Source organism: Pantherophis guttatus, chromosome 1 (genome assembly GCF_059756535.1).
Source record: "Pantherophis guttatus breed Tessera chromosome 1, ASM5975653v1, whole genome shotgun sequence".
In the NCBI taxonomy this organism is placed as follows: domain Eukaryota; kingdom Metazoa; phylum Chordata; class Lepidosauria; order Squamata; family Colubridae; genus Pantherophis; species Pantherophis guttatus.
Window position 1 is genome coordinate 249,634,094 of NC_142063.1, and position 22,205 is coordinate 249,656,298.

The 22,205-nt window shown below is 40.0% G+C and overlaps 1 protein-coding gene across 1 annotated transcript; it reads right to left on the reverse strand.

Annotated features, from left to right (window-relative positions):
• Positions 1 to 265: 265 nt before the first annotated feature.
• Positions 266 to 15,500, reverse strand: TRAPPC3L (trafficking protein particle complex subunit 3L). Its single transcript, XM_034409208.2, has 6 exons — positions 15,341 to 15,500; positions 13,251 to 13,298; positions 12,765 to 12,862; positions 10,516 to 10,615; positions 2,316 to 2,501; positions 266 to 1,584 (listed from the first exon to the last, which is right to left on the reverse strand). Exons 1-6 carry the CDS (start codon positions 15,380 to 15,382, stop codon positions 1,465 to 1,467), a joined length of 594 nt encoding a protein of 197 aa, XP_034265099.1. The 5' UTR covers positions 15,383 to 15,500; the 3' UTR covers positions 266 to 1,464.
• Positions 15,501 to 22,205: the final 6,705 nt, after the last annotated feature.

The following is a 22,205-nucleotide window of genomic DNA, read 5'->3' on the forward strand; positions in this document are numbered from 1 at the left end:
GAAATTTCCCATAGGTTTTTTTTTTTTTTTTTAAATAATACCCCAGGAACTAGTTTTCAAAAACGTAGAATTTTTGCTCAGGAAGTCTTTGGGTCAGGGGTGAAATGCTCCCGGATCGGACCAGATCGCCCGATCCGGTAGTGATTTTTCCCTGTGGTTCGGTGATCTGGTAGCAATCGCTGCCCAGGTGTTTTTTTACCTTCTGTGCATGCAGTTTTTGCGCATGTGCAGATTTTTCCGCATGCGCAGAAGGTGTGTGCGCACATGTGAGGCGTGTGTGTGTGCTTCTGAACCAGTAAGGAAGTAAGTAGATTTCACCCCTGCTTTGGGTGGATTATTTCTCAGAATCCATATTTCTGTGGAAGTTGCATAATGAAAGCTACATTTCTTAGCTAAGTCTTGATCCTACTTTTGCTCACTAAACGTTATGTCAGAAGAAGAGTTGGTAAACCTCTATCATAAACTAAGGTAATTATTTAACACATAGTTTAGTTTTTGACAGAATAATAATCCCCAAACAGAAAAATATATTTTACATTCTCATATAATTTCTTCAGTTCATGCACAATTTGGTTCAGATAATATATTTATATATCTCATTCACCCTTTCCATTTCTTTAAAATTATACACATCTTCAAATCCAAAGGATAAAATAAAAAAAAACAAAACCCAATTGGCAAGTCCTTTTATCAACAGAGTCAGCCCAAGCAGAAGCCAGTCAGAAGCCTGACAAAAAATGTGGGCATCATTTTGATGGTAACCCAAGAAATGCAAGAGTCAAAGTGAGGAAGCAGTCTTTGGATGGTGTCAGGGAAGCAGTTAGGGGTCCTGGGTAGGGAAAGTATTAGGGGCTTATTAAGCAATTATTACATTTTGCTTCTAAAGCATCTTGAACTTATTTTAGGGCTGCATTATCTTCTTCTACATTGCCTACCTCATGACATTAATTTGGGAAAGGTATAATTGCAGGGAACTGTAACAAACATGGAAAGGTTTGGTGGTTGCATTTAGTCCTACTTACTACATTTCATGGAATTATCTGGTCTGAGAAAATTCCCTCAGGCAATTCCTTGGGAGAATTATCATCCTAAGAGTCCTAAGAAAACCTTGTTTCTCACAGCACTAGAATTTACCTCACTGAAACAGCTATAGCACAGCTCCAATATGAAGCAGCATGCAAGGATATTTTTCAGGGAGCAGAGATTTTACAGATATTCACCACCCAATTCCTGGTAATAAATACATTTTAGAGCACTACACTTATTAAATTCCCTTATGGGGATTGTATGCTAATTTCTTGTTCCTTCAACAAGCTTCTGGGTATGCATGGCCTGGACTAGAAAAACTGTTTATTTTTAGTCATGTTCTGGGTGGATGGTCCTTCCTGTATTGGAAGGTTCCTCTTTTAGGCAGCTGTAGAGGCTTGGCTAACCCTATATACATAATTATTTCTGATAACAGTTTCATTTATTTCTCTTGTATTTCTTGGTTTCAGCCTTCTTCAAGAATGTGATTCGGATTTCTGTCACATCATCTCCTTTCAGAGTGTCTTGAAGAAAAATCACGTCAGCTGCTAGGTGTATCTGAAAATAAAAAGTTAAATAGATGTCACAGGGAGAAAGGTTCACAATGGCAGGAAAGCCATACAATAATGGGGTATTTTATTTATTTGTTAAATATGTATTCTGAGATTCCACCAAATAAGGCTTGGAAACAGAATAAAGCTTTTATCTGGTGCTGAAAACATGGGTGCAAATCAAAATGTGATATATGTATACTGCTAAATATCCATGTACTATTGTACTTACTGGTTTTATCTTTGCCTTCCAATTTTTTAGGGCACCATTTCTACACCTCCTATATGAGATCCAATTGCAAATATGATAAATTTAGCTCATATATAGAAATCTAAGTGCTTTTAAATATACAGGTCAATTACCACCATGAGATTCATTCATTCATTCATTCATTCATTCATTCATTCATTCATTCATTCATTCATTCATTCATCATATTTATATAGCCACCTATCTCACAATCAAGTGACTCTGAGAATACAGATATAGCGACTGGGGAAAATCAGAAGGTGTTCTTTGTTGATTTGTTTTGTGCCTTCAAGTTAGTGTTGACTCCTGGCAACAGACTGGAAAGTCCCTGCAGTTTTCTTGGCAAGATTTCAGAAGAAGTTTGTTGCTGCTAGTACAGAAAGAGTAATTGGCTGCATCCAGCTGAGACTAAAACTTAAGGTCTCTTAAGGGGGGGGGAGGATGACAGAAAAGGGCAGAGTAAGAAGAGCCAGTATCCATTTTCTTACCATTTCCAGAGCCCCTCTGATGGTCCCAGACAACAGGCTGCAATAGCAAAGAGATGATCGACTTGCTGGTAGCTCCTCCACAAAGTCCACTAACGGATTCTTGGCCAGAATGAGAGAAAACTCATTTCCCATTGCATTGTTGCAAGTCACAGTAGGGGTGACACCCAGATACATCTTAAAAGCAACCTGTCAATGAAATGAAAAATGTATGCCATGTCATCACTGGATCAAACCATACATTATGTTAAATAAATTTGGACATTTCTTCTATTTATTACAGGTATGAACCTGTATTTTCAATCAATCAATCAAACAATAAATCAGAATAGAGCAGGAAGGGACCTTGGAGGTCTTCTAGACCAACCTCCTCCTCAAGCAGGAGACCCTATACCATTTCATACAGGTGGCTGTCCAGTTTCTTCTTAAAAACCTCCAATGATGAAGCACCTACAATGTCTGAAGGCAAGCTGTTCTACTGATTAATTGTCCTCATGGGTTGGAAGTTTCTCCTTAATTCCAGTTTGCTTCTCTCCTTGATTAGTTTCCATCCATTGCTTCTTGTCCTGCCCTCTGGTGCTTTGGAAAATAAGTTGAGCCTCCTCCTCTTTGTGGCAGCCTCTCAAATATTGTATTTGGGATTTTCATTAAGGGAACTATTGAATGCCAGGAAGATTAATGTTTACAGCCTCCTCAGCATGATGTTGACAACACTTATTATTTCATTTGCAATAATTTTAGGGGTGAGGCTGGGGGGTGAGAATTCACACTGATGCCAATGGGGGCTCTCCTTCTCTAGAGTAGCGGGTGTATGTGATCATCATGATTTCAGCTGGAAAGAAACTAATTCACAATCTGAATGAAAACAACTCCCTTGGTTATTGCGTAAAAAAAAAAAAGAAATAAATAATTCCAGGCACACTTATTGGCTATGTCTGTTTAGAATCATGCTTCTTTCTGCAGTTCTGCAAAAAATAGAAAATATGTTTTGTTTTAGTTCTCAAACCTAACTATCCCATCTGGAGTGTTCCATGGAAACAGTTTGAGTTTGTTGCACTTTGACAAGAAGAAACCTAAACCAGTTTAAGCATTCTGTATTCCAGTGAAGCAAATATTGGAACACTTCAAGTGTCTGAGTCAAAAGGGACAATGGGAATAGAGAAAAAGATTCTTATTCCTTTCTTTTCACCACAGGATCACAAGAACAGAGAGGGTAGCAGTTCATACTGAGTGCTACTATTGAACCAGTTTGCAGAAGAATTGGCAGGAAGAAAAAAGGGAGAAAATGATAATTCTTATCACAGAATCTTTGGTTCGTGATCCTTCTTACCTTGCTTCTTTGGCTTCAGAAAATTATTTCTTTAACCTGGGTTATGCTAATTGAAAAATTGTTAGGAGATACTAGTAGGTTGGCTGTCTTAAAAAAAAAACACTCATGAAAATTTAATTTTATTAGAAGGTCTCACAGTATCTATTTCTAAAACAATTATCTTCCTTAGAACAGGAGAAGATTGTGCAAGAAAATAAATTCTTGTCAGTCCATTAGCACAAAGGGAGTTTCTTTCAGAAATGTTTTAATGTAATGTCTTTTTAATCTAAGTTAAACCTGAGTGCCCAAGAAAGTGTAACAGTAGTGATGTATTATGTTTTATATGAAGATTATTATATGAACTATGCTTTTTCAAGTTGATTAAAAATGGTCAGCAATATAGATGAATCTAAATCTAAAATTCCTATTTAATCAATACTTGATCATGGAAAGTACCATTCTTTTTTCAATCCTTGGTAGCCATCTTTTCAGCCAAAAATTAGATGCCTATCTTAATACATTGGTCAGGACCTCACTGAATTCCACTAAGAAATGGAGCTCATTTTGACCATGAATACTTTAAGGACTATTGAAAGAATCCTGCTTCCTCTCCCATAGAATATTCTTAGGACAGCAGTTTTAGTTCTTTGGTCAATCATGTTTGCTTGTGAGTCAGGCACATTTTCCCCTGAGGTGTGAAAGGTCTTACTTGGATACTTAAAAATCACTTAACCATCAATTGTCCACGTGTATCTTTTAGTCCTTTAGTAAAGACCATAATCTTGGTTGCAAAATAAGATTACAAACTAAACTCATTTATGATCTGTGGTGGCACAGTGGTTAGAATGCAGTATTGTAGGCTAATTCTGCTGACTGCCAGTGGTTTGGCAGTTCGATTCTCACCAGGCTCAAGGTTGACTCAGCCTTCCATCCTTTCGAGGTCAGTAAAATGAGGACCCAGATTGTTGGGGACAATATGCTGACTCTGTAAACTGTTCAGAGAGGGTTGTAAAGCACTGTGAAGTGGTCTAAAAGTCTAAGTGCTATTGCTATTGATATCAAGGCAATACTTTAAGCAGGGGTCAGCAACCTGCAGCTCTGGAGCTGCATGTGGCTCTTTCACCTCTCTGCTGCGGCTCCGTCACTCAAAATATGTGTCACAACCGCCAAAGTGCGACACCCACTGGCACACGATTTATTGAGCTTTTTAACCCCCGGTAGAGGCCAACCATGAATAAATCGAAGAAAAGAAAAGTTTCAGAAGAAAATAGAACATTTAATTCAACTACATATACTAGTTTTGTGGCCGCTCAAGAAATAGTCAGGCACAGGAAGGGTTTTGTGGCTCCCGGTGTTTTCTTTTCTGTGGGAAACAGGCCCAAATGGCTCTTTGAATGTTTAAAGTTGCAGACCCCTGCTTTAGGGACTTTCCATTGTCAAGAAGGACTTCAAAGCAAGGTTCCCCAACCCCCCAGTCTCTGGACTGGCACTTGTCCACGGCAGCATGCCAGTAACCAGGCTGCGCAAACAAGTGAAGCCCCATCTGTGGGATGCAGGCAGAACACGAAATTACACACCCTCCAGTTCACGGAAAACCGGTCCCTGATGCCCAAAAAGTTGGGGGGGCCACTGCTTTAAAGTATCCAGCCTTGCTATAATTTCCCTTTCCTCTAATTGAGGCAAATTTTTATAATAATCTGTCAAATTAGATTCTACACCGAACATTTCGTCCTTATTGAAGTAGAAACTTCTATCAATTCTTTTGTTCTTTAATGTAGTATAACCTACACTACCTTTTTTTCAATAGATTCAGGGACATTAATCTCAAATTATCTGAGTACAGATGGTCCTCGCTTACAACAGTTCATTTATTGACCGTTTGAAGTTACAACGACATTGAAAAAAGTGACTTATGACCATTTTTCATACTTATGACAGTTGCACCATCCCTATGATCATGTGATTTACATTCGGATGCTTGACAACTGGTTCATAGTTATGATGGGCACAGTGTCCCAGGATCACGGGATCCCCTTTTACAATCCTCTGACAAGCAAAGTCAATGGGGAATCCAGATTCACTTAACAACTGTGTTACTAACTAAACAACTTCAGTGATTCACTTAACAACAGGGGTGAAATCTACTTACCTTCCCAACTGGTTTGGAAGTGCACGCGCCGCACGCATCACATGCACGCACGGACTCTCTGCACATGCACAAACCCTTCTGCACACGCGCAGGGGGTAAAAAACAAGTTACTTCCTGGTTAAAACCAGGAAGTAACGACGACCGGGCAGGTCGGTGGAGTCTTGTGCCACCATCGCTAGTGGTTCTCCGAACCACCGGCCGCCATCGCTACCGGCTCAGCCGAACCGGGAGTATTTTACCCCTGCTTAAGAAATGTGGCAAGTAAAGTCATAAAATGGGGCAAAACTCACTTAATGAATTTCTCACTTAGCAACATAAATTTTGGGCTCAACTGTGGTCGTAAGTTGAGGACTACCTGTATTAAATTTGAAGTCAACTTCTGCTGTTAGCATATTGGGGATTATTGAGTTCATCTTCTATACTGGAAATCTCTACTGAACTTTTGGTTAAAGAGGAAGTGGAATTTCATAATATTGGATATATGCTGAAGTTGTCTCTATGATGGTTAGATCAGTTCTTAGTTCCTTAACATCATCTAGACCTCAGTTAGGAAGTTTATGCTCAACACCTAAAAAGCCAGAAGTTGAGAATCACTTTAATTAGGTCCCTGACTGTATCTGGACTTGAGTTCCATTTATGTTAATGCAATCTTTCAATATTCCTGCTATCTGCTTGGTTGAAATCATAGTATTGTATATACAGCTGCACTTGTGTAATATTCTATTCCTTCATAAGGTCTGAGAAGTGACTTATCTTCTTTATTAATGTTACTTCCCCACAGTGATCCACACAGCCCCACAGAAGGCAATGAGCTGTCTGTCATTATTCATCTGCTCTGTGACTTAGTTATCTTCAGGAACAGGTTTGTATGGTTTGGACTTTGATGGAATATAATTAAACAATCCTGAATCAATAGACATAGCCACAGATCTCTAAACACAACAATATCTGCAGGCTAGCCAGATGAGGTTCATTCTGTACAGTGTGCTGTTGAAAACTCAGTAGGATCCTGTTCTATTAAAAGGGACCAGAAAACCATTCTACTCATTTTAAGTCATGGGAGTTGGTACTAGATTCGTGATGACGAACCTGTGGCACGCAAAGCCCTCTCTGTAGGCACGCACGCCATCGCTTCTGGTTTCCAGTGCATGCATGCTCTCTGGCCAGCTGGTATTCGGGTTTCCGGTGCTCTGGCGTGCGCGAATGCGTACGTGTTCTAGTTTGGGTACTCGGTGTTGAAAAGGTTTGCCATCACTGTACTAGATAATCTAAAACAATGTTCAGGGAATGAATTATGCATGAGCTACTTGGGTTGATAGACTTTATGTCTGTATTCTTGAATAATTTCTAGGTTTGAAGTGAGGCTTTTATACTCTTTGAAGACTTCTTGCTGTCTGCCAAGTTTCTTCAAAATATTTAGGCTCCTCTAAGAATAGAAAACATAGTATGCTGTTTTTATTAATGGCTCGGTGATGGCCACTTTGATGTTCTATCTTAGAAGACAATTCAACTTGCTTCTTCTTAGTCTTCTCTTTTGTTTTATTGGAATTGGAATGCAGTGGCTTCTTCTGGTACATTATTTTGACCACTGTCAAATTTTCAACATCCATTGAACTCAAACCTCCACAACCGGGAAAATTACAAAACCCCAAGTAAATCAAAATAAATAACTAAGCTTCGTTTAACGCTGGGAAGAACAGAGCTCAGAAGAATTATAACAAAAATATTTTCTCATCATGAGCTTAGATGTTCTTCCCTTGCTCAACAAAGCCCTTTTGCTTAAAAGGTCTGTGCTAGAAAGGAGGAAGAACTACAGCAAACACAGTGAATTTAAAAAAAAAACACATTTGCAGCAAAATATACCATTTGCTATATCAACAAGTGTGTATACAGAATGCATATACACCTAAGTTAAGAAAGCCAACCAGAATGTAGTGGTTTGAATTTGATAATACTCTCCAAGGTATTATAGGTATCTCTCAAACAAACAAACAAACAAAAAATAAGAGAATGCAGACTCCAAAATATTCAGTGTATGACCAAACCAACATATAAACATAAAAAACTTTGAGAAAAGCTTAGTTATGTTCATGTACTCTGTGTATGTTGTTCATACACACCAACAACCTCAACAGGCCACTCAAACTAATACTGGACTAAGTAACAATGACAGAAGGAATCAAAAAAGGCAAGTCTTTTTATGTCAATGCATGTAGCTTTTTTAACCCTTCCCATAAAAAGTGACTTTTTATGACTGAACGTTTTGCTTTTATATCCCACCTATGATTCTTTTGAAGGCCACACAGGCTTAAACTCACCCACACAACGTTTACCTTGCCCATAGTAATCTCTACAAAAAAACAAACAAAATAGAAGTAACTTTTGTAAAGGAACCATTTGGTGAAATAAATAAAATAAAAAATGTCATAGCGAGTGGAGAATTGGTCAAACATAAGAGGGACTCTCTCATTACAGGTAGTCCTCGACTAACGACCACAACTGACTCCAAAATTTATGTTGTTAAGTGAGACATTTGTTAAGTGAGTTTTGCTCACTTAAAAGTGTCCACTTTACAAGCTTTCTGGGCACAGTTTTAAAGTGAATCACTGCAGTTGTTAAGTTAGTAATACGGTCGTTAAATGAATCTGGCTTCCCCATTGACTTTGCTTGTCAGAAGGTCACAAAAGCTGATCACATGACTCCAGGACACTGCAGCCGTCATAAATATGAACCAGTTGCAAAGCCTCCGAATTTTGTTCATGTGACCAATGGGATGCTGCAATGGTTGTAAGTGTGAAAAACGGTCATAAGTTACTTTTTTCAGTGGCGTTGTAACTTTGAACGGTCACTAAATGAAATGTTGTAAGTTGAGGACTACCTGTACACCATGTTTCTTGAAATGTCTGCACCAGCCCAGTTTGCTGCAACTCTGTACACATTTTCAGTTATACAGAATTGAGAAAAATAATTACAGGGTAGATTTGGGATAAGTGTTGAAAGAATCCAATAGAAGCGTTAACTCAGGAAGAAATGTTAAAACACTTAAGGTTGAACACTGAAGCCTCAACTTCACTGTTAAAAAAACCACAAATATCATTAACAATATTAAAAAAAAATTGGGGGAAAAGAATTTCAGTATTTCAAGCTTCCCACCTGCTGAGCACCAAACCCTAAAAAGCTAATTCAAGAAGTGAATCCTGAGCGCTGCTACAAGGTGTGTGAATTACAACATGTCGGTGCTGATGTCACTACAGGCATCTTAGCATTTATTCCCCTGCCAGGTTTCTTCTTTGGACTCAGAAAAGGGCTATATTAAAAAATAAAACAGTTTCTTTCACTAAGAAAAGGATAAGCCCAAATTTAAAGAGAAAAAACATCAAGTGAGTAGAAATAAGTTTATTATGTTGCTGTTTATTTTCGGGGGGATGTACTGTTCTAAATGTTCTTTCTTTTCTGATGCTTTTGTCTCAATTATGCACTAGGTCTCTCTTTTTTTAAAAAAAAAAATGCTTTTGATATATTTGTGCCATAACAGTTTAAAAATTGGAATACAAATACTCCAAAATCAGCTCAAGGCAAATGCATATAACTGTAAAAACTCTACTAATGTAATTCTTAGGCACATATTTGGAAATTGGACATGGAAATTGCCTGAAGGCAAATGGTACAATCACAAGGCTAAGATAGCTCTTCCCAATTAAATCTCTTTCAAGTGCTTTGGAATATAACTTCGAAATTTCCCACCAATATTTCTATTAGCTGGGAATAATGAAAATTGGAGTGACACATGTAAGAAAGGGAGCGTAAGAGAGATCTCTGGGTCTTAGAAAGAAATAGGGATATCTGAAAATATTAGTAATGATGAGCAGATGGATATTTTAATGTCAATCTTATTTGGGAAAAGGGTGGATAGCCCTTCAGTCTTCTATTCTGGAAAAAGAGATGCAAACAGCTCTCGGAGACCCTTATTTGCTAATAAATGAGTACTGAAGTTTGGGCTCATTCAGTTTCTCTGATTCTCTATAGCAGGGGTGTGAAATTCAAGGCCCATGGGCCCAATGTGGTTGGATCTGGCCCACGAGGTTGTCCTGGAAAATGTAAGGGGCTGGCCCGGGTCGCTTTGGCCCAATCTATCTGCGTCGCTTCGGCCCAGTCTACCCAATGCAAAGAGGAAACATCAGGCCAGCATCGCTTCGGCCTTCTCTACCCAAGAGGAAACATCAGGCCAGTGTCACTTCAGCCTGGTCTAACCAAGAGGAAACATTGGGTCAGCATCGCTTCAGCCCGGTCTACCAGTGTCGCTTCAGCCCAGCCTACCCAATGCGAAGAGGAAACATTGGGCCAGCATCACTTCAGCCCAGTTTACCCAATGCAAAGAAAAAACATCGGGCCAGCATGGCTTCGGCCCAGTCTACTCAGTGGAAGAACCGAAAGAGGAAACATGCCAGAAGTTTGGGGAGTGGTGTCAAGCTGGTCACTCCCACCCAGTCAGCCACGTCCACCGTCCCCAAGGTCAACCACAGCCCTGATGCGGCCCTCAATGAAATTGAGTTTGACATTCCTGCTCTATAGTAACCTTTACCTTCTTCACATTAAAGCTAACTGTCAAGTTTCCGAAAGATGCCCTAATTAATGTGTGAATCTTTCTGGGTTATAGTCTGCTGTTAGGGGGCCAGACTAGAAATTAAGTGGTACGAATTTGGTTCAGCCTTGGCAAATGAAGGCGAATCAGCATTTTTGGGTACCTGTGCAATTATGTCTGCAGTTTCAGAATAACTGCGGCACTTCTTCACAGCAGAGCGAGCCAAGAAATCTTCAACCAATCTGATGCCGATGCTGTATCCCCTGACCAAGGAGAAAAGAGAGAAAAAAGGTGAAAAGGTGCCAGGGGAAAAGGTGCAAGGTGCCTGACAGTTAATGTGAATATAAAATGAACACATGGCACACATTGTCCCAAGCATAAAGGCAGGATAAAATTCATAGATAAGATGCCGTGTATAGATTAAGATGCCATGGCAAATTTTCTACGAGCAGATTACAATAAGAGTTTGTTAACAGAGCATTTTGAAACTTTAGCCTTGTCTTTTTATTATTATTATTGTTCTTCCTGCTGACTACTTTGTCATTATTATAGTATATAGAAGATATATACTCAATAATTTGCAAATAGATTTACTAGTTTTAAACATTTTGGAGGGGGGCTGTTTTCCAAGGAATGGGGACCAATATTGTAGTATTGAATTAATCAGTATTCCATTAGGGGGATACCATGTGTGTGTGTGTGTGTGTGTGTGTGTGTGTGTGTATGTTGGGTTTTTTCTTTTTCTTTTTAATGCACTTTATTAATGTCTTGATTGTTTTGTGGTTTTTAGTCTATTTTTGGATTTTTTTTAGATTTTTGTATTTTAACATTCTTTTGAATAAAATAAAAAATAGTAGAAAAAAGGCAGGATAAAATTCATAACTGTCTAAGCAATGAAAGAGTATGACTCCAGTTTGAAGAAAACAATATTTTCTGGAATTTGGGGCATTTACTGTTCTTTAAATGAAAGAAGAAAGAGAGGCTCTTAGATCCAAAAACAAATATTCATTTCCTTTACTCTACCCACAACAACCATGATTAACGGTGGCACAGTGGTTAGAGTGCAGTACTGCAAGCTACTTCTGCTGACTGCCAGGTGCCTGCAATTTGGCAGTTCAAATCTCACCAGGCTCAAGGTTGACTCAGCCTCCATCCAGGGGTGCTATTCAGCAGATTCTGGAGAACTGGTAGCAGAAATTTTGAGTAGTTTGGAGAACTAGCAAATACCACCTCTGGCTGGCCCCAGAGTGGGGTGGGAATGGGGATTTTGCAATATCCTTCCCCTGGAGTGGGGTGGGAAGGGAGATTTTGCAATATCCTTCCCCTGGAGTGGGGTGGGAAGGGAGATTTTGCAGTATCCTTCTCTGCCATGCCCACTAAGCCACGCCCACAGAACCGGTAGTAAAAAAATTTGAATTCCACCATTGCTTCCATCCTTCCGAGGTAGGTAAAATGAGGACTCAAATTGTTCGGGGCAATATGCTGATTCTGTAAACTACTTAGAGAAGGCTTTAAAGCACTGTAAAGCGATATATAAGTCTAAATGCTATTGCTATTAAAGGTACTAGGAGAAATATCAGGTAAAGTAATTCAGGCAAAGCAGCTTCATTATTTCCTTTCCTTTCCTTTTTTATTTTTTATTTTCTATAACTTTCCAACTGCAACATCAGGGAGGCAGAGAAAGAACATTAGCACTTTAAATGTTTGCTTTTTGGCTTGAAGTGCAGATAAATTTTAATTAGTCAGGACTTTCATTAGTTTAGGGGGCACAGCCTGAATACTTTTGCACACTTCTATTGGCCAGCTGAAAGCAACACTGATTGGCTTATAGCAGGGGTGTCAAACTTGATTTCATTGAGGGCCGCATCAGGGTTGTGTTTGACTTCGAGGGGCTGGAGTGGATGTGACAAGGATGGGTGTGGCCAGCTTGACATCACTCATGTCGGAGGTGCCTATAGTGGCCCAAGTGCTCTGCCAGCAAAAACAGGCTCCTGAGCTCTGTTTTCAGCTGCGACGACCCCCTGCAACCCTCTGCCAGCGAAAACAGAGCTCGGGAGTTCTTGCGAGGTCCATTTTTGATGGTAGAGGCTCTGCGGGCTGGTCCTTCAATGTTTCCAGGGCAGCCCCGTGGTCCAGATCTAAGCACCCTGCAGGCCAGATCTGGCCCGCGGGCCTTGAGTTTGATACCCCTGGTTTATAGTGATCTTTGAATTTTTGTAGCATTCCGAACTCAGGAAAATAGAGAGGATTGGATGGTCAGCTTCAAAACAGTCTGGAGAGTAGAAACAGAATCCTATAGCCGTTTCCTAAGCTGATATCTACACTCAAGTAAACAGACTGAAGAACAGGGAAAAGATAACTAGTCATTTTCCCTCAAATTTGTCATGCTGCTTCTTGCCATCTTATACTTACATGCTGTCCAAATATTTGTTTACATCTTCATCCTTTTCATAATCTTTACACAGTTGGGCTACCAAAGCACCGTAGGTGAGCACAAAAAGCTCTCTACTCTGTCAATCACAGGAAATACTGAATGAGAATTGAAGAAAAACATACAATCTTCTACTTCAAGAGCAAGTAGGATATATATATATATTTGTAAAAGAGAACCCAGACAGAAGCTAGATTCACATATAATACAAATCCAAAAAGTGGTTTTGCTTTATCGCATTGAATGACCCCGTGATTGTGACTTGATAATCAGAGTTTATTATCACTCAATCTAAATATGACTCCGGCCACACTTTTAGTGCAATATGTCAATCCAGGCAGTATCCATTGCACAACTGCATTTGTGCTGAAAAAAATAATGCAACCATATCTGCCAGTATGAATCCCTCAAATATCCCAGGACCCACAGACAAAAATTAGGATAGATGCATTAGTCAGTCTGCATACCATGTGATGAGCTGACGCAGAGGATGAAATGGTGGGCAAATGCCAGTCCTACAACATAAAAAGAAGTAAAAGAAGAGGGAGCACAAAAGATCTTAATTTTTTTTTTAAAAAATTACTTTTTAAAGAACAGTTTATAATGAAATGAAAAGGCAATTCACTAACCAAAAGAAAAAAAATAACAATAAACTACTTAGTGAGAAATAATACCAACAAGGAGCACAATAGAATTTAGCTCTTAGCTGGAGTTAGGAACTAGGTTCACACCAGAATCAGTCCTGTTAAGGCACCAGGCTAGAAACCAGGTGACAGTGAGTTCTAGTACCACTTTAGGCCTGAAAGCTGGCCTGGTAACAGGCACTCTCTGTCAGTCCAACTCACCTCACAGACTTGTTATGGGGAAAATAGGAGGAAAATGCAGTGTTAGCTATGTTAGTCGCTCTGAGTTATTTATTAAAATGATAAAGGTGGGATATGTAAATTAATACATATAATATTTCTGTATAGAATATTGCTTCAAATGCATATTTTCTTTTGGGCAATATAATATAATGCCGTGTTTCTCAATCTCAGCAACTTTAAGATGGATGGACTTTAAGACCAAGAATTCCCCTGAGATTGTGAAATACCAATAGCTATGGTATGAGTTTGCATAAGGGATGTGGTGGCTCAGTGGCTAAGATGCTGAGCTTGTCGATCAGAAGGTCGGCAGTTTAGCAGTTCGAATCCCTAGTGCCACGTAACGGAGTGAGCTTCCGTTACCTGTCCCAGCTTCTGCCAACCTAGCAGTTCGAAAGAACATAAAAATGCAAGTAGAAAAACAGGGACAACTTTGGTTGGAAGGTAACAGCGCTCCGTGCGCCTTCAACGTTGAGTCATGCCAGCCACATAACCATGGAGATGTCTTCGGACAGCGCTGGCTCTTCGGCTTAGAAATGGAGATGAGCACCGCCCCTAGAGTTGGACATGACTAGCATCCATGTGCAGGGGAACCTTTACCTTTATGAGTTTGCATGAGTGATATTTGCTTCTATTTGAGAAAAAAAAAAAAAAAGACCAAAAATTTTAAAATATTACCACTTCTGGTGCTGCCACCTGGTGGCCTAGAAGAAAAAAAACATGAAGACCTGTCCAAAATATCATGAGCTGAAATTATTTGAGAGGCAAAATGACAGCATCTTCAATAAAATTTCTGCTTAGACCATTCAAATATAGATGCAGAACATTGGGGGGTGGGGGGTGCCTCACTGAAAATTGCCTCAGCTGGAAACCAGCTCCTTACAAAACATCTTGCCATCTAAAAGACAATTCAGTGTCAAAATGATTCAGAGAACTAGAAAAGTTTAAACATTAAAAACAGGTGCAAGTCAGAAAAGTCAAAACAAAATATAGACCAACAACATCTTTTTCTTTCCCTGATTCTACTTGCAGTGGGCATGGCTGAGGGATTAAACATTACTCTTTGCACTGTTAAATATATTTTAATCAAATCATATCACTTGTCCTGCATTCATCAAAATATACTATACTTCTAAGATCTGGATTCACATCCTTGGGTAACCAGAAGGGAAATTTCCTGGGGACCCTTGGGAGAAGGAAGGAAGGAAGGAAGGGCTAATATAGGTAGAGAAGGGAATAAATTATTTCAGACATCTATGACCATATTTCCTCTTTACTAAAAGAGTAGCATGCCAGTCAAAATTATTGAATGCCACTTATTGTTATTATTATTTAGCATCTGAGGAGAACATGATGGAACAGGAGTAAACATATACACACAACCCACATAGTTTTATAGAAAACGTCTATGGGGTACAGCAGAGGTCTCATAATTGATGAATGCCAGTGGTTTTGTGGGTTTTCTATAGATTCAATTTTGTGGAAAATCATCCTTGCCATAACCACAAGCACTGGAACTGGAAGTAGAGTTCTTTCTTCCCACTCACTCCCATTTAAAAAGTAAACAGTGAAGACTTCACTAGTATACTGAATTCACAAAATACATTAAATTGGGATAATGAAGAATACTACCTTAAAAGTAATAAGCATAATAAAGTTTAGTAGCTGCTAGTAAATGTACAAGCAAGTCTTACGATTTTGGAGTTCTCTGGTCTTCTATTTGCTGGATGTGCCATTCTTCTTGGACAGGAGGAATATACCAGCAGTTATTATATTCCTTCTGACTTAAATAGCATTTTTCTCTGCTGTTTTGGCTGATGTTACTCCATTTCTTCCTCAACCCTGGTCCTATTGCCCTTGCTACACCCTGGTTGTAATGAACTCTGATGCTACAGATCCTGATTTTTCCGATGCTCCTCCTCTTCTCGGTAAGCCTGAAGTCTTCCAACAGAAATGTGTTTGGCAAGGAATCCAGCTTACTTCAGTAAACAACCTGACTCAGATCGTTAACTGATCCATTAAACAAAACAGCCTGCAAATTACATGTAAAATAGCTACCTCTTTGCTTGAAGCCTGCCACTGAGGGGATACTTTCAGAGAGGCTTTTAACAAGGCTCTGCCTTGTTTGTAATATTTTATGGCAGGGGCAAAGGACAGCATTTTCCACTCTCCATCTTTCTTCGCATCTGAGGTGCTTTTAGGGCAAGCTATTAGGGCACATTTGCCCTAACTTAGTACACAATTTAATGAGGATGTCAGACAAAAGTGTCTTCCATTTGTAAAACCTTGCTTCTTATTGCATCACTTTTTCCATAATCTCTTTCTTTCCTAGGTGTCCATCAGAGACAAAAGGGCTCGGAAGAGCTTTAAACCACAAAAGTAAACACTCTTCCCTTTCAATTTCCACTAGACAATTCATGACCCACTTAGGTTATTCCAGAGATATTTCCTTATCAGATTTCTCAATGCCTTCAACAATGGCAGAGCTTTTAACGCACTTGAAAAGTTCTTAAAAATTCAGGGAGATATTCAGAGAAGTATCTGCCTAGAAAGTAGCCCACGTTGAACTGTATAACACAATCGACCATCACGAGTTGACCACAGGAAAAAGTATATGATATTTTGTGTTAGGTCACAAAATGCTTTATGATCATTTTATGTCATAAAGTATTGTATAAATGTTGCCAAACTTCAACTCCATGGGAGTCCTGACTCCTGGATTTTGGAAGCATTCTGTAAATTAGTTCATTTGACGTACCTTGGTTCAAAAAGTTTTACTCCACTGTGCACTGTTTTGCCCAGTTAAAGATTATAGAAAAGAGAGTATTAGTAGTAGATAAAGAAAAGCCAGTAAGGAAGAGAAGAGAGGATGATTTTTGACCGGTAACATCGAAGAATTCTCCCTTCGGAATTGCCCTAAATTATGGGAGCATAAGCTGACACCAGAGCACTGAGGGCTTAACCTTAAGGTTTAGTCTAGGGACCATTCCCAGAATTCCCTCAAATATTCTGCCAAAATATAATTTTTAAGATATCAGAGCATGATTCAATACATGGCAAATGATCAGTTATTTAAATAATACACTAAATACTTAATTATCTACTTAATTCAGGGATTGCAAATTTTGCAACACCCCCTAAAATATTAAATTTATTCAGCAACCCCCCCCCCCCCGTAATGAAGAAAGCCAGTTAGGTGTAGTGGTGACACAAGGTAAGAAATTGGGAGACTGTGAGCTCTTGTACACATACAAACACAATCACACACACACACACACACACAAAACATTAGGTGATCTTTGGCCAGTCACTCTCAGTCCTTGGAAGAACCAGCGACAAACCACTTGCCAGTTCAGGCAGTCAACAGGAGTCAACACTGACTTTTTAAAAATAGTGCTTGTATTAAAAGTTTCAAAAATTGCTTTTTAATTGCTTTTCAGTTATTAGGAATCTTTGAATTGATAACTTTTACAGGTCTGAGCGAGTTTCCTTCAATCCTTAGCAGAAGAAATTTTAACTACTAACAGGAAGCAGCCTCAGGAGAGAACCACAGTAACACTGTGCTCCCAATCTCCCAAACTGGTCCTGGATACCCATATCAAAAACAGTGTTATAAACAATTTTAATTATGCTTCTCTGAGAAATCACAAGAAAGGCACCCTCCTTCAGGATGGCACCAGGTGACCTCTGTAGGAAGGCCACACATTGCATTGGCTGGGCATTCTTTCAGAAAAGTAATCTTTGGAAGAGGTAAGTGGAACATGGTGTTACGAAGCAAGGAGGATGCCCAAAACAATGGGACCTGGTTGGGCAGGAAGCAAATAAAAGGCTGAGTGACCTGACAAGTTGGGAAGCAGACCCAAGGCTGTAGGACCTCATGGGGAGGGTTGCTATGCAAAGTGTGCCTCAGGGGGTGGGGGGACCCTGGGAGACCCAGCAGAGGTGACATGTGAGTTGGGGGAGCACTGCAGTGTGTAGGGTCTGGGCCTGAAATAGAGTGTGGACTTACTCCATCCTGAAGCACCCCATGCTCTGTTTAATTACACATGTGGTTGCTTAACATTTGCAATGGGGAGACCTGGGATTGCAGTCATTGAGCAGGGCAGTTATGTTGGTCTCTCTCTTAAAGATAGCAATGACTTATGATCATAATTCCCAGCCCTACTTGTAACTCAACCCTGAGCTAGAGACATTCTCGTCTAATAACAATAATATGAAAGTTGGGCAGAAAACCAACAGTAGGACCAAAAAGACATCATATTGCTTGTTCTTGTTCACTGAACTAGGCAAAATGTATGGCAAAACAACCAGAGTTTCAACAGAGGTCTACAAAATAAAGATGGCTATGCCCAGGTGCATAACTGAAGCCACATTGTACCTTTGGAGAAGCACTTAGAGAGGGAGTGGAAATTCATGAGGTTGCCATCAGTGATATTGACTTTATCTCCTCTGTGCATGCCCCTTTTCCTTTATGCTCAAGATCTCAGCAGAACAGGGAGAGGTGGTTCAACATTGCCTTCCTAGCCACAATCCTGTAAATAATTGCCCTGTTTTACTTAAGGCCAATGGCTACAAAGGCAGGATTTTTGTAAAGCTTTCATTAAAAACACCTTTCTATTCTAGAACTCCCTACCTCCATGCTTTTAAAAAAAATGATAATTTTTTTCATGGATGTTTCATGAAGACGTATCCAAGTTTTACACAATGAATGTTTGCTGATTTTTAGAAGTATACTGAAATCTGCTTTAGAAAACAAACGGACCACATGAAGATTACCCTCCTGTCAGCTGAATCATACCTTTTAATGTTACCCAATATTGCCATCTGGCTGCTTTGAAGTACCGCTGTGATTCATTCCTCTTCAATCTGAAAAAGATCTGAAAGACAGGGAATTGGATACATGTCACGTAGAGTTTAAAATGGATTGCGCCTGAATGTAGAATCTTCTGAATGTTTCCATTACTGAGGGAATAAGGTAGTGTGCCTATGGGAAAAGTTAAGTCTGCCATTTAAATCACATTGATTTCAACAAAATTAAGACATGACTTAGTTCAGATCCAGTACATTAGTTGCCACTAACATGCCATGATGTTCCCAGGTGCCTGTAGCTTTTCTCAGATATTTTATCTTCCATCTAGCTGAAACACACTACTAGAGTTGGGAGGAGAGAATATATTGATGATTAGAGGAAGAGCTATATCATTACTATGTATTGTTTAATTTCATTGAGGTTATTATGTTGCTTGTATTGATTTCTAATTTCTATACCATCTTGATCTTCTGGAATGACAGCGTTTATAAATCTTACCAATAAATAATAAGTGCATTGAATTGCTTACCCTTCTTTTTGTTAATAGCTAATTGTGACAATTTCAGTGAATGTTATAGCCTTAACCTATTGTTCTTTCATCCTATATTCATGGATCACTGCATTTTTAGGCAAAATTGCAAATCAATGCTTCCAAAGCATATTACTTTGGCTTTGGCCCAAATTGTGATCAGATGCATAAATCAGTTCTTCCAAGAGGAGTCCTGTAGACAAAACAGCATTGCCTATGCATAACAGCAGAAATATCAGCAGATTCAGGGAAGTTTGCAAAAGTACAATTAATAGCATCAAAATGCTTAGAAACAAAATGCAAGAGAAAGAGAGACAAAATAAGCACAGATAGAATTAAAATGCTGAATTGCATGTGGCAATTGTGATTTTCTGGAAACTGTTGAAGTAATTTGTATAAGGTAACATGCCTCAGAAAGCAAGCTACATTTTCTTGGTCATTTGGATTGTATTTATTGAAACTGACAAGTGAATTCCTTGTGGCAATATCATTTTAACAAATGGCCTGCATCATTTGTTAAAAAAACTAAGGTACACTTAAGTGAGGTTCAGGCAATGTTATTTTACTTTAAAATTTTTAATGTTATTGTCTTTAAAATATTTAAAGACAATAACATTATGCTTACCATTAAATAAAAAAGTACTAAAATCTGATATAATAATAAATTCTAGGGACCCAACCCATGGGGTGGAAAATATTATGAAGAAAAAGAAAGCCCTAGACAAATATTGTGAAAAGAAAATTTGTTCCACATTACTGTTGATGCTGCAAATTGATTGATGGAAAGAGGAAAGGAAAATCAATTGAAATGGAGATTATAATCAAGTTTTGTGAAAGAGGGCATGGTTGGCTGACTGAGAGTGAACAAAATCACACTGCAAGAAGGAAGTTAATTTATAAACTCAGGAACATCTTCCACCATTGTTACCACATGTCTTTGATCACACATTCATGCAGATACTTATTTCTATGACTAGCACATGTTCTTTATTTATTTAAACTTAGAAAGCTGCCCAACTCCCAAATAACTCTGGGAACCTTTAAATTTAAAAGCAAGGCAAATAATTACAAAAAAATATGCATTCAGACAAAACACGTATTCATTTCTTTCATGAAATGAGTGATCATAGGATTGACTGCATGTCTATTAAAAAATAACTTGGGTGAGGTAAAATGTATATAGAATTACAATGTTCGTCTTTTTCACACATAATTGCTCCTATGATCTCTATAGAATATTTTTCATAGATTTTACTTTTGTCCTTTTCCTTTCTGCAAAATTGTATTTGATGATGCATTACATCACAATTGTGAATGGCCAATGTGGACTATTAAGTCATATATTATCTATATAAATAAAAATGTAAATGTCCGTTTGTACATAACTGCACATCTCCGAAAGTTTTTCACCGATTGCTTTCAAATTTTGACACAACGTTGCATTCGACTACGGGCGTGTTTTTATATACCTATATTATATACATGTCACACCTGTGACAGGTAAAAACATGAAAAACATTGGAAAACATTGAAAGACCTTGACAAATACTGAAAAACTTGAAAAACAGCGCCATCTGCTGGACGTAAAACCAACATGGCAGCCTCCCAGCCCTGATTATGCTCAACAGATTTCTGCTCCTTATATTTAGACTCTCCATATTGCTTCCAAGAAACTGTGCATTTGGAAGGCAGAGACGCCCGAGGGCCATTTCCTGCCACCAGGCTCGGCAGGTAGGCAGCCGGCTCCCCGCCGGGAAGCCCTCGCAGCCGGTGCTTCTAGGGCTGGGCGGGGTCCGCCTGAGCCTGGCTCTGACCTCCCCCTCCCCCGGCCACCCCGTGAACTAGCCTCACCCACCGCTGCTGCCCATCCCCCTCGCCAGCCGCTCTTGGGGCTCCCTCCAAAGGACACCTGGCAACGAGGCTGCCTGGGTCCGCTGAGCGGGAACCCTCCATCCCTCACCTGGCCCAAATCGTGCCTGGCCCACCGCTACCACGGGCCCCGAGGTCAGAAAGACCAGCCACTAACCGGCGCTATGCGAATCTGGTCGGTGAGTGGGAGATGGAGGCAACTGGAGCCTCAGGGTCGCCTTTGACCAGCGCCACCTTTGATTCCCAGGTGGGCGCTCTGGCATTCATGGAGCCTACATGAAAATTTCGGCCTCTGGCAGAAAAGGGGCTCTGGGGAGGCTTTGGGGGCGGAAACAGGCAGGAAAAGCAGGGGATTTAATCATTCTCCTGCCCTTGGCAGGCAGGGGAGGAGAACTGCGCGGCAGGGGTCCAGTGGGGTGTGCATGGCTCCTGGCTTTGCCGCTTTCTTCCTTTGGGCAGGAAGCCCTAAACCAGCTTCGAACACCCGCCGCACCCCCTCCCTCCTTCCCTGCTATGCATCTCCCTGTCGAGCCCCCAGAGAATCTCTGTGTAGGGAGGACGGAGGGGGTCCCCGAGTTTTTGCTGTGGTGCGGAGAGCTGCGAAGGCCTGGCCTGAAAAGGTAAGGGCAATGGCGGGGGATGCAGAAGAGGCCGGGCCAGAGACAGAGATAAACAGAGAGAGAGGGAGAGACATAGAGAAATACAGAGAGACGGGGGGGGGGGAGAGAGAAAGAGACATACAGATACAGAGAGAGAGGGTGGGAGAGAGAGAGACAGAGAGAGAGATACAGAGAGGGGGGAGAGAGAGACATATAGAGAGATACGGGGGGGGGAGAGAGACACCAGCTGGGTAGGCGTGGCTCGGGAACTGTCATGTGACTGATGAAAGTGAGTGATGTCGAGTTGGCCACACCCACAAAATATTCATGGAGAGTTTGGAACTTCAGCCTTGCTCTTTTAGCCCAGCGGAAGCACCAGACTGGGCCACAGCAACACGTGGCCAGAAAACAAACAAACACATCTACTACAACATAATGTATAATCCAGCAATTATAGCTTAGTCTAATATATGCAAACCAGAGTATAGTGACTTTTTCATACATTAAGTGTATACATCTGCGGTTATATCTGCATAACCAAATAAGTTAAATTAGCATCCATTTCATCCCTTAAAATCTCCAACAGGTTTTGGCCTTTTGTATGTTGCTCAAAACCAGGATGGCTGTCAAGCAGCAAAAAAGCCTGCCTTTCTGGCATATACCAAGGAATCCATTTTTAGACACGGGGCAAGATCTCACTGCTCGCCTACTGACATTGTATATTCATGCTTCCCAACCAAGCTGGCCCAACA

Excerpts from the sequence above, each read along its gene's own strand:
- TRAPPC3L (XM_034409208.2), bottom strand. The coding sequence starts at position 15,382 with ATGGCACATCCAGCAAATAGAAGACCAGAGAACTCCAAAATC. Across the intron at positions 13,299-15,340 it reads GACCAGAGAACTCCAAAATC|GACTGGCATTTGCCCACCAT; the intron begins GTAAGACTTGCT and ends TTTATGTTGTAG. Across the intron at positions 10,616-12,764 it reads AACAAATATTTGGACAGCAT|GGGATACAGCATCGGCATCA; the intron begins GTAAGTATAAGA and ends CTCCTTGGTCAG.